This window comes from Pelobates fuscus, chromosome 5, assembly GCF_036172605.1.
Source record: "Pelobates fuscus isolate aPelFus1 chromosome 5, aPelFus1.pri, whole genome shotgun sequence".
NCBI lineage: Eukaryota > Metazoa > Chordata > Amphibia > Anura > Pelobatidae > Pelobates > Pelobates fuscus.
Genome location: NC_086321.1, coordinates 317,915,933 through 317,929,381, shown reverse-complemented (window position 1 = coordinate 317,929,381; position 13,449 = coordinate 317,915,933). Strand labels below are relative to the sequence as shown.

At 39.7% G+C, this 13,449-nt stretch overlaps 1 protein-coding gene across 1 annotated transcript in view; it reads right to left on the bottom strand.

The window, feature by feature from the left end:
• R3HDM4 (R3H domain containing 4) overlaps positions 1-13,449 on the bottom strand; it is a 57,480-nt gene that overhangs the window by 7,389 nt on the left and 36,642 nt on the right. Inside the window, exons 4-5 of the mRNA XM_063455568.1 lie at positions 8,539-8,659; positions 6,630-6,715 (exon numbers count right to left, since the gene is read on the bottom strand). Coding sequence (XP_063311638.1) covers positions 6,630-6,715; positions 8,539-8,659 — 207 coding nt within the window. The remainder of the gene's footprint in view (positions 1-6,629; positions 6,716-8,538; positions 8,660-13,449) is intronic.

Genomic DNA, 13,449 nt, shown 5'->3' with positions numbered 1-13,449 from the left:
ACAAGAGAGGGCCCATAGTGTTTACCGTATAAAAAACAGCAGTAAAAGGTAAAATGAAACGTACTTACAGTGTTCAGAGCAGCCACACTGCTCTATGAAGCAGGCGTAGGTGGAATAATCCCCACCAGGGATTTCTTTTGTAGTACTGGATCTTTAAACTGATAAAAAAAAAAAATCAGCCAGGATAAAACAGCAACAAATTAAAGTAAGTGTGCAAAATACTTTTATTGGATTCTTATAAAAACAACGCGTTTCGCCAAAAAACAGGCTTTATCAAGTGTAGACAACTGATCCTGGCTATTCACCTTTTATAGGCAAGTAAAAGGGCATAAAATTTGAAGATTGGCACCAAAATGACGTCATTGCCGCATGACTGCGGTCACATGATTTTTTTAAAAATGTATTTTTTATTTTTATTTATACACATTAAAACAATAGAACAAGTAAAGCAGTAGATAATGCTCGTTTTCCAATATATTATATATAGGGACATTTGAATCCCATGAACCTTTATTCAACTGAGGAAAAGTGACTTATGGTGAAAGTAAAGGTAAGCATTTAAGCTTTAAACTTGAGATTGAAAGGTCGCGAGGTCGCGGCCATCTAAAACACCCACTCCCACGGTTAAAAATGGCGACCTCGCGACCTTTCACCCTCAAGTTTAAAGCTTGAAGGACCACTCTAGTGCCAGGAAAACACTTGTTTTCCTGGCACTAGAGTGCCCTGAGGGTGCCCCCACCCACTCCCGCCGGGACCCACTCTCGCCGGGCTCTGGGGGGAGGAAGGGGTTAAACTTACCTCTTTCTCCAGCGCCGGGCGGGGAGCTTTCCTCCTCCTCTCCTTCTTCCTCACGACGTCATCGGCTGAATGCGCATGCGCGGCAGAAGCCGCGCTCGCATTCAGCTGGTCGCATAGGAAAGCATTTACAATGCTTTCCTATGGACGCTTGCGTGCTCTCACTGTGATTTTCACAGTGAGAAGCACGCAAGCGCCTCTAGCGGCTGTCAATGAGACAGCCACTAGAGGTTTTGGAGGCTGGATTAACCCTCAGTATAAACATAGCAGTTTCTCTGAAACTGCTATGTTTATAAAAAAAAAAAAGGGTTAATCCTAGAGGGACCTGGCACCCAGACCACCTCATTAAGCTGAAGTGGTCTGGGTGCCTAGAGTGGTCCTTTAAATGCTTACCTTTACTTTCACCATAAGTCAGTCACTTTTCCTCAGTTGAATAAAGGTTCTGCATGGGATTCAAATGTCCCTATATATAATATATCGGAAAACAAGCACTGTTTTACTTGTGCTATTGTTTTAATGTGTATTAAAAAAAAAAAATACAAATCATGTGACCGCAGTCATGCGGCAATGACGTCATTTTGGTGCCAATCTTCACATTTCACTTCATTTTACTTGCCTATAAAAGGTGAATAGCCAGGATCAGTTGTCTACACTTGATAAAGCCTGTTTTTGGGCAAAACGCGTTGTGTTTTTATAAGAATCCAATAAAAGTATTTTGCACACTTACTTTAATTTGTTGCTGTTTTATCCTGGCTGATTTTTTTTTAATCAGTTTAAAGATCCAGTACTACAAAAGAAATCCCTGGTGGGGATTATTCCACCTACGCCTGCTTCATAGAGCAGTGTGGCTGCTCTGAACACTGTAAGTACGTTTCATTTTACCTTTTACTGCGGTTTTTTATACGGTAAACACTATGGGCCCTCTCTTGTGATTCTAATTTCATAAGACTGCAAGCATCGCTAGAAGGATATCCTACATGTGGGGAGTTTAAATACCACTGTATGCTGTTTTACTCAGAGCTGGTTATAGCTCTCCCAATTGTAAGTTGGCACTCTTAGGACCTCAGTGTTGTCTGTTGTTGCAGTTAACCTACGTTATTGCACCATTGGGTTTTTCCCCCTTTTATGTATTTTATATGCTGACACTCATCTGGAATGCTGTAAGAAGTCTTGAGGATACACCTCCAAGTGTCCAGTTATATCCTACATGTGGGGAGTATTAAATACCACTCTATGCGGTTTTACCTAGAGCTGGGCATAGCTCTTTAAATTGTGAGTTGGCACTTCTCTACTTCTAGGTTGTTCGTGATCCAGCTTTCCTAAAACTGTTTTGCACTATTGGTCTCTATTTCTGCTTTTGTATTTCATATTTACCACTGAGGATTCAAAGCAAGGACTGAAGAATATACACTCCAGGTCTTCGCTGTAAGAGACTCTTTATATTATTGCTGATTTTTGTTTATTACCTCTCATTGTCCTACTTGTCCTACTTAGCGCACCCTGTATTTGTAGAATAGATTGAGAACAGGAAGGGACCAAAGATGGAACAACAGAGAGGGATTGCATAGAAGAGAAAGAGCCAGAGAAGGAAACACTGACATAGTGCTAGGAAAAGTAGGAAGAGAACCAGAGTTTCATAAACCGGAATTACAGTATAGGAGAAAAAGTTGTTCATGATAAACATGTCAAAAGCAACAGAAAGGTTAAGGAAAATTAGGACAGACTAGTGACCATTGTATTTAGCAGACATTAAATAATTGGATTCTTTGGTCAGGGACGCCGAGCAGAAACCACTTATAGTGTAGAGAGTTTGAGTAAACAGAGGAGGGAGTGGATAAGTGTTGAGAGGAGAGCGATTGGAGGTCTCTTTCCTAATTGCGGAAATCTTCTCAGTGAAGTGAGTTGCAAAGTTTGTAGAGGTCAAGTTAGAAGGAGGAGCAGTAGCAACAGAGAAAATAAGAGCGTTTAAGGTGTGAAAGACATTTGGGTTCTCAGGAGTGTGTGGTTGTGAGGGTATTCAAGTAGTTTTCTTTTGCAAAGAGCCAAACTGTACAAATGTAGCATACATTTATAGTGGAGGATGTCAGCATCTTTCAGCAGTTCTGGATCATTTTTGGAGGTATAGGGTTCAGCTTGGTGTGCCAAGTTTGTAATCAGGATCGCTGATTTAAATGTAGAAGGTGCCATAATATATAGTTCATAGGAGAGGGTGGAATTCTAGAGGGAGGTTGCAGAGAAAGGTCAAACGAGGTTTGAGATATTAAAAAAAAAAAAAAAAAAAAAAAAAAAAAAGGTTGGTGGAGAATTGCTAAATGTCAAAACAGTAGAGATTTCTTCAAGACTGATGTACTGAAGGTAGTATAATCACATTTATAATAGGGGCAGAAACACCACCCTGGCTGTCAGACATCCAGTGAAGTTTTCTTCCTCTTTCATTAGCTCCAACGCTCAATGAGAAGCATAGGAAAGCCATGATAACATGCACACACTCGCAGTTCCAGCACAAAGGATTCTCAATGAGAAGTCTCTGATTGGAATATTCCCTGGTTCAGACTGTTAGTCTGTGCGGAGGTAAAAGGGGAGAGCTTGCAATGGGTGCAGATAGCAGGTCTGCAACCTTTGTAAACTTTTTTTTTTTTTTTAAATAGTTCCAAAAGAAAGCAAGCACAATTTTTATATAAATAACACCTGTATGTTTTCTTTGGAGGCATATCTTCTAAATTGTAATAGAAAAAAAGAAAGAAAAAATGGAAGCAGTAATCAATAGCACATTCGGAGTAAGTCAATTTTCTGTACAAATGTGGCAATGTGAAATTGTTGTGTGCACATTTATCTGCACTTTTTAGCAACTATATCCCCTTTCATGATCTATTTTTACACATGTAAGTATTTATTGGTTGTTGGCAGGGGAGGGCTGGCAGCAAGTGACCCATCGCACCAAGAAGAGAGTAAAAACACGTTTCCCATGTGATTGAAAGGGGGGGCAGTCACCTAAACAGACACACACTAACAAACACACACTCACTGACAGGCGCACACACTCGCTGATTTGACACACACTAACAAACACACACTCACTGACAGGCGCACACACTCGCTGATTTGACACACACTAACAAACACACACTCACTGACAGGCGCACACACTCGCTGATTTGACACACACTAACAAACACACACTCACTGACAGGCGCACACACTCGCTGATTTGACACACACTAACAAACACACACTCACTGACAGACACACTGTTACAGGCATACTGACTCACACACACATACAAAATGACACACACAAAGATACCGGCATACTGACACACACACACACACACACACACACACAGAGAGACATATTGACACACAGACATACTAACACAGAAACACACATACATACTTTACACTTTTAAAGCCAGCTTCCTACCTTTGCTGGTACCTTTCCTAAGGTCCAGTGTGCTGGCTAGGGTGCTTGGGAGTTGGGGTCTGGCTCTGCTTGCTGTGTATGGGCCACCCGGTGGTCCCCCTTAGTGTGTGGGCCCCAGTGCAACCACAGTACCAGCACCACGGGCCCATGGGGGGGGGGACCTGGGGCATAACTAGGGACCGCTGGGCCCCTGTGCAAGAATTAAAGTAGGGCCCCCTTGTCACTCTACCTTGTGCATATTCTCGCTCCTCGTCACTCCCCACTAAGCAATACACATGGTTGAAATGTGTGTGGTTTCTTTGTGTGATTGTACTGTTGCTGAGTGAGTGTTGCATGCATCTGTGTAGTTGGATGAGTGTGATAGTTGGCTGAGTGTGATTGTATTTGTGGCTGTTTAAGAGATAGACAAAGAAACAGAGAGGGAGAGGGAGATAGAGAGTGCCAGAGAAGACAGAGATGGAGGGATAGAGAGAGAACCAAAAGGAGACAGAGCTACACATGTAAAGATATGGAGAGGCAGAGAGTGACACAAGGAAAGGAGAGCCAGAGACAGCTAGAAAGCTATAGAGAGACAGAGTGACACAAGGAAAGGAGAGACTGGGACAGTTAAAAAACTAGTGAGAGACAGAAAGTGAGACACACAGAAAGAAGTAGAGCCAGGAAGAGACAGCCTCGGATGTATGCAGGGAGAGGTGAGGTAGAGTATTTCACTCACCTTGATCCTGTGTGCCACTACTGAAAGCTGGGACAGGGATCTCTTGGGGGCCTAAGGGCTGCTGGGCTTGCTCGGAGCTCCCCTGTGCAGTCCCAGTGCTGGCATCCTGGGAAGAGAGGGAGGGGCCTGGAGGCAGGATATGGAGGCAGCTCTGCCAGAACTCCGCCCAGAAAGAGGTGAGGGTAGGCATTGAGTTCTGGTGTGCCTCTGCGGCACACACAAACAATGAATGCAGCGGGACCATGCATCTGCACCCCACTCTGCCCTTTACTGAGGTTACTGGCCAATCGCCAATCGGTGAGTTAGGATAATTGCTATTTAGTATATTGCCGAATTAGCAATATACTAAATAGCAGTTTTGCAAGGTGAGCCAGTCCTGCCAGCATAGGTCTACAGAGCAGCCGAGCCCGGTAGTTCAGCCACTGGGGGGGGGACATTTTTCTTTTCTTTTTGGATGTGGGCAGCCCTGGATTTAGGGCGGGTTGGGGGGCAATTGCCTCCCTGCCCCCCGGCCCAGACCGCCCCTGCTAGTTGGACACTCCATGGTAGATTTGTTTTTATAGATTTGTTTCTCTCCTGCACAAAATCCCCAGTGACATGCTGCCTTTTGTCAACATCAAGTTCTAACAGGAAGTTGCCAACTTATCTTGTGAGCATGTGCAATGCTTATCCGAAATGGTATCAATAACAGTATGTTCATATGCAAAACTAGCATAAATAGCTTCCATTCAAGTGTAGACTGCACAGTGAATGCATAATTTACTCCTATTAATTTGCAAGGATATACCACTTAAGAGTGTCAGCACAATAGTTGTGGCGCCATCAGACATTTTTTTTCCTTTTTATGTATGGGTCATCATGCAAAACAAATAAATCCGAATGACTAATCACATTATGCTCGATCATATACAAGTTTGTTGCTTTCTATCTTTGTGTAAAGAGATATTCCAGGCAGGAAAATTAGAAGAGTATCTTTCATATATCTACAACACAGCAGTACACAAGCTGTGTACATTGCTAGATTTGTATACCTGGTTTTGCATGTACAGTGACAGAAGTGACTTTGTTCTTATTCTGCAGTCCTTTTAGCGCACAATTTAACAACATACACAATTTTACAGAATTAAATACACACAATCTTCAATGTATAAGATTCATGCAGAGAAAAGGAACGAAACACCCAAAATATGGACAGTTCTAAGAAAGTGCTCAGTTAACTTGACTTTGTGAGCCATTCAGAGAAAAAAAATGCTTTGTAAAAGAAATTCAGTACCAACATCTGAAATTGATAGAAAAGAAATTGACCAATATGAGCAAAATTATTTCATTTCATTTATTGTAGTCACCATGTATCACAAATTTGATATTGAAACTTAAAAAAAAAAAAAAAAGGTAGAAGTTTAATGCAAAGGAATGCAAGTGGGGGATTGGTAAGACGCTTTATATTGATAGTCGGCTGAGCGTCAACCTGTAGAGTCCTTTACTCACGTTCAAAAAAAACAAACAAACACTAACTTGCCCCTGACATGGGGGAAAGGGAGGCTTATAGTCAATATGAAATTTAGGCAAATTGAAGAGAAGTTAAGTCCAGTGTGAGCTGACCAGTCCCATAATGTGGTATCAAACTTGTTCCAAGCTTATGAAAAAATAAGATTCAATAAAACTTTGAAACAAACAGAAATTTAAACATCTCACTTACCATGGGAATCTGACGCCTTTTTAGAGTGCCACGGAGGCTGCGGTTGATCCGTTGGTAGCACTCCTCAGGTGTATACCCGGGATATTCTAAGAAAATGAAAAACATAATATGTCAATAAAGGTTAAGCATTAATGCCTAGATAATACCCCAAAGCATAAAAAAAAGAAAAGAAAAGAAATTGCAGCAAACTAAATGTAATCTTTTGATAAAGCAGACAAAAGCAGCTGAGTTTTTTAAAATGGTAACTCACTTCTCAAGAATTTACTCCATTGAAAACATCGAAAATCACCTATTACTTACTTTAACATTTTTTTCCATGAGATGCTCCATCTTCTTCTATTGGTTTTTAATTAACCGAAAATACTTTCATTTAATACCCTATATGTACAGTCATGGGCAAAAGAAAGTACACCATCTTTAAATTATATGATTAGACAGATCAGGACATAAAACAAGTCATCTGTTCCTTAGAGAGCGGTGCATAAACAAATGCCAGCAAACCTCAATGAATTGAAGCAACGTTGTAAAGAAGAATGGGCCAAAATTCCTCCACAACGATGTGAGAGACTGATAAATTCATACAGAAAACTTACTATTTTATTTATTTTTGTCTTGTCTTATTTTAATTTTTGTCTCCGTGAAACACTGGATGTCTTCACAATGCGCATGAGGACGTCCAGTGTCTAGAAAATCCCCACAGGAAAGTACTGAGGCAATGCTTTCCTAATGGGAAAGCCTATGCACGTGCAGTGTTTGCTGTGCATGTGCATTAAGTCCCTCCCCATCGGCTGGTGGAGGAGGAGAAGCGCGACCCAGCGCTGGAGAACATCGAGATCACAGCATATTATAAATGTATAATAGTTATCAGGATACATCAGTATGTTTGGTGAAACTCCTACACAATACATGAGAAAAATAAGTCTGCTATATAAAGACATTTACCTCATTTTGTAAAATAATAAGAAAATAGAGGATTAAATGCAGAGCAAGATTTCATATGAATATCACTAGGCATAGAACTGTGCCATAAAAATAGAAGGTAAACAGGCTTAGTAAATATATAATTGTCATCTTAAAGAGGAACAACTAACGGTTCCTGTAAGAGATGGCATATTTGCCCATTGTGGGAGCCCGCTGACTGACCTTGTTGCAGCCTCATAATAAGTAGTGGGTGGTATCTGAGATGATTGCTTGTACAGCAGTTCCCAGAATCTCTCACAATGCTGATCTGATAAAGATACACCCCGCCTCACCCCAAACTGGATTCTGTGTCACATGTCCACAAAGACATTTTGCTAATTGTAATTTAGTGCCTTTATGAGCAGTCTGCCGACAAGAGCCTCTGCAGTGGGGACCGGGAAAACCCTTACCCCACCATTTTGTGCACTTTGAAGCTAGTTTACAGTTGATTGATTGCTCTGGATTTTGTATGATTCTATCTATCAGTTGGTCCCAGCAACACCAATAAAACCTATACATGATTAAGCAAATGTTTCATATGCTTTATATACATACACACATGAAAATTTGAATGATGTACAAAGATGTTGAGCATGAAGATAAAAAAACAAAACAAAAAAAAAGAACCTCAGTTTTATAGATATTAGTGAAATGGTTCTGGTTGTTAGATGTTGTCCCTTTTTATATGATTAACATTGTAGTTGCTGTAAAAAGATATGGTTAACATTTTTCAGAGAAGATGCAACTGACCGCCCCTACAGGCGCTTACTCAATGAAGACCTTTGAAAATTGATGAGGACACCAAAAATCTTATGCTAGGAGGAGCATTGGATGCACAATAGTCATCAAGGCTTAATCAGAGGTGGAGAGGTTTCACAGGACACTGTCTTAGTACTGAAATAAAAGTAAACTTTAAGTCTCTTCTTTTCTTAAAACTTAATTTTCATACCTGAACGTTGGTCTCTGGTCTTGTTAGTCCTCTCTTTGGGTTTTTGTCTCACTTCTTGCTCTAAGTACAATAGGACCTTTTCCTGTTCTTCTCCTGTTCGGTTCATGAAATCATTCCAGATCTAAAGGGATATAGTGACAAAATCTGTCAGAGAACTTTGGTAGCTTGAATGGATTAATAATCTGAAATTAGGAAAGGGACAAAACATAAAAATTCTGACAAAATGGGTGGGACTGGAGAGAAGTCAAAATGTAATGCACTATGAAAAATATAAAAAGTTAAAGTGACACTCCAGACATCAAGAACTTTAAATGTTGCATTATTTGCATCCTCAAATCTTTCTAGTTTTTGCAATGGGATTTCTGTGGGAAAAGCAAGTCCCATGGCTTGAGTGGTGTGCAGATTTTTGTTTAACATTGTATTAACTATCCATAGTTTTCGCAATAAATGTATATTTTTTCCAGACTGCTGCACCAAAAACCTGCCTCATTAGCCACCCCCTTTCATTCGAGGAAAATGCTTCCTTATCGGTGTAATGTTTTTCCCATGTAGTTGTTTATTATCATCTGCATTTAGAAAGCGCCAGCATTTTCTACACGCTGTACAATTGGGGAAAAAAAAAGACAGTGCAATATAAATAGACCAATACAAAAGGTAAAGATGGTTTAAATTCATTTTATATTGCAAGTAAACAGAGATAAGCCAAACTACATGCAGTCAGAGAAACTGACTCAGCCAAGTAGTGATATCTACGCTAACAATGTTATTTACCATAGTGAGTAGTGCAGTCATGAGGAGGGGGCGTGACTTCCTCTGGTCTTCTCTCAGACTCCCAAACGGATCGGAGAAGAGCAGTGGAAGTCATGCCCACTCATCCTGACGTCATCAGGAGAGGCTGGTCAACTTCAATTGCTGCTGTGTGATGGCTGTAGAGGCTCCAGCTCCTTTCTCACCCCTCTCTGGCCCAAGGTAAGCCTCAGGGAGGGGGATGTACTTTTTTTTTTTTTTTAATCCACTTTTTCTTGGCAGCCCCTGTCCAACCACCCCCCGTGCCCCCACCACAGCCCGTGTCCTCCTCTACAGATCCTGTGCACCCCCTCTCAGTTCCTGAGCCCCTCCTCCAGCTCCTGTCCACCACCCTCTCCAGCCTCTGTGCCCCACCCTCGGGGCCTGCACCCCTCACCACAGTCCCTGACTCCCATACCACACATCCCTCCAACTAGAGCCTCTATTCCCAAAGTGCGGCCCTAACCTACTTTTACACCCCGTACCCTCACTACAGACCCTATTTAATAACTTAAGTCCCATCTCATCCCCACTACAGCACCTCTCCACCAAATACAATCCATATCACCAACATCACAGCCACTTTCCCAAATTGTAGCCATCAACCTACTTCAGTCCCTATGCCTGCCACTACATTTCCTAACCCCCCTCTAGAGCCCCTAACCCCCCCACAGCTCCTGTCCACCCCCTCTCCACAGCTCCTGGGTCCCCTTAAATTTCACTTTGAATTCTCACTTTAGTGAATAACCCTGCAAGTGTCTGCCTGGGTGTCTTCTCCTAATGCTCGGCATTAAACTCACTCTGTGCTGTCCATGGCCGAGCTGTAAATATACACAAATAGGGAAGTTGTATTCTTGGAAGAGGATGGTGTAGCTAAAAAGGCAGGCCTATAGTGTAGCATTCTGCAATTTATTTTGATTGCCAACACTACAAATATTTGAGCATTGATTCAAAGCATCTCTATTGGGAGCATTCAGCGTTTCCATGCAGAGTGTAAAGACACTGAAAGTCAGCACTGCCCCAGAGAGAACCTCTAATGGCTATCAGAGGAGTGTCCACTAAAGGTGTTCCTAGGCTTTAATGTAAACACTGCCTTTTGTCTGAAAGCCTGCAGGGACTGACTATACTCACCAGAACAACTACATTAAGCGGTCGTTCTGGTGACTCTAGTGTCCCTTTAATTATAGTTCAATTTACAGAACAGGAGATACAAACTTGCAATGTTTTGTGTTCTTGTGTGTGTATATATATATATATATATATATATATATATATATACATATATATACATATATACACACACACACACACACACACACATATACATACACACACACATACTAAGTGTATTTTTTATATTAAAATACACTTATTAAATTACACACATATATATTACATTAACTATATATTGCATATATAATATAAAGAATAAGTAAATTAAAATAAATTGAAAAAACATAAAAATAAAAAAAAATTATCTATCAATCGATCAAAATACATACACTTAGAATGAAATTATATATACATCTATGTATATATAAATAAATAAATAAATAAAAATACAAAATCTATATCCACATACAAAATTATATAAATAATTTCATAAATATACCCTTCAAATATATATATATATATATATATTTAAATTCTATGTGCGTATTTATGTAATATTTTTACATAATGAAGTAATTTTATTGATTGCAATTTGAGGGACCTGCCTGACAAACCAGGCCGAAAGTCCAGATAATTTAATTTGCTAGCACTGTATTTAACCCTGTGACTTTCTACGACACCCTAAAACCTGTACATGGGAAGTACTGTTTTACTCGGGAGACGTCACAAAACACAAATAGTTTTTTAAAACAGTAAAACATATCACAAGGATATTGTCAGTGAAAGTGACGTTTTTTGCATTTTTCACACACAAACAGCACTTTTACTGATGATATAATTGTTGTGATATGTGTTACTGTTTTGAAACACTAATATTTGTGTTCAGAAAAGTCTCCCGAGTATAACAGTACCCCCAATTTAAAGGTTTTATAGTAGTTTTGAAAATTACAGGGTCAAATATAAAGGTCACATTTTTCTACATTGAAAATTGCCAGGTTGGTTATGTTGCCTTTGAGAGTGTTTGGTATCCCAGGAATGAGAATTACCCCCATGATGGCATACCATTTGCAAATAAAGACAACCCAAGGTATTGCAAATGGGGACTGTTCAGTCTTTTTTTTTGAAGCCACTAAGTCAAAAACACTGGCCAAACTTAGCGTTCATAATGTTTTTTTTGAATTTTTAACACACAAACAAATACAAATGCTAACTTTGGTCAGTTTTTGTGACTAAGTGGCTACTAAAATTTTTTATTTTTATTTTTTAAATGGCCATATCCCATATTGAATACCCTGGGTTGTCTACTTTAAAAAAATAAAATAAAATAAACCTATTTACACATGAGGTGTGATTCAGAGATTTATGACAGATAACAGTGTTACAATGTCACTATTAATACATTTTAAAAATATATATATTTTGAAACAGCAATCTCCTACTTGTACTTATGGCCCTATAACTTGCAAAAAGCATGTAAACACTGGGTGTTTTTAAACTCAGGACAACATTTTTAATCTATTTAGCAGTTTTTTTCATTAGCTTCTGTAGATCAGTAAAAGATTTTTCAAGTAAAAGTCAAAACATTTTTTTTTTAATTTTTCACCATATTATTTTTTTTTAAAGTAAATTATATGTCATGATAGAAATAATGGTATGTAAAGGAAGCACTTTTTGTCCTAAATATGAGAGAGTAAAATTGGTTACACAAATGACATTCATATTTTATAATCTTGGGATACCGATTATGTACCATATATCCTCTCAATATTTGTGTGTATTTCTAAAATTACCTATACAATTGATTCTGTCTGTAGGACTCATTACAAGTGAACATTCCGTCTAACAGTAGCAAGCACGGTTTGTTCTTCGTCTTCTAAGAGTAAGAAGCACTTCAAACAATCAGAGCACCTGCGATCCATTCAGCTGAAGAGCACACAGGCAAACAAATGCCTTTAAGTGCTCATCTACTTTAAACTGCACTATGTATCTGAAAAAGTGGCTAAACACAATCTTACTACAGAAATTACATGAGGTAATGCAAGTACTTCCAATGTTCCACATTCAAAATACATGTCCTTACAGATGCATCTTATAAGAGGCAAAGCAGTGTGTCAGATATAAGTTCTAAGTTCATCCTTATGCCATGCATATATAGACTCCCACAGCCTTTGTGTCAGGATTACAGTATGATCCAGCACGTAGAATTGTGTAACACAGAGGACTGATAGGTAACGTATACCGGACCTTAGAATGGCCGGACTAACGTACCAAAGAATAGTCAGGAACAGCCGAGGTCAAGAGACACAGAAAGAGACACAACGATAAGGAAAAGCCAGGGGTCAGGGATGCCAGAAAACAGGGAAGTCAAAATCAATGCCAAAGTCAAATAAACAGAATCAATAACGCGCTCTCGGACAACCACAAGGGAAACCACGACAGGGCACTGAGCCTAAATACCCCGCCTGTGGATTCGATTGGTTGTAACCGGCCTTTGACCCCAAAGGCAGTTACCAGGTTCCTATTTGCATGATTGCTGCTCAGCACAAACCCTCCTGTGGATTGATTGCTGCTCAGCACAGCTTTTCCTGTCAGGACAGTAAATTCCACTAATCACATTTTTGTGTGTGGATGAATATGTGATACTTTGACCATTTACAAAGATTCTGTTTGTTCCCTAACCCATGAATATCAGATGGGGTGGGCTCATACTTCCCACTTATACTGGTAGGCAATCACACACACCCAGCCATTAAAGGGAGTGTCTAGTTTTTTTTCCCCTTTTATTGTTCTCATATGTTCTGAATTAAAAAAAACTTCAATACTGGTGCAAGCAAGTAATACAGGCCATGCTGTCACTACTCCTTACAGTTAAAGTGAACCAGTCCCTAAAGGCATTAAATATATCATACATAACAGCAATATAAGATGTATGCAATTGTAAAGTTTACAGATACTTTTTGACCATATCTCTGACCCAGCGTTCCCCATGTTACGTTCTATAATACTCATCTG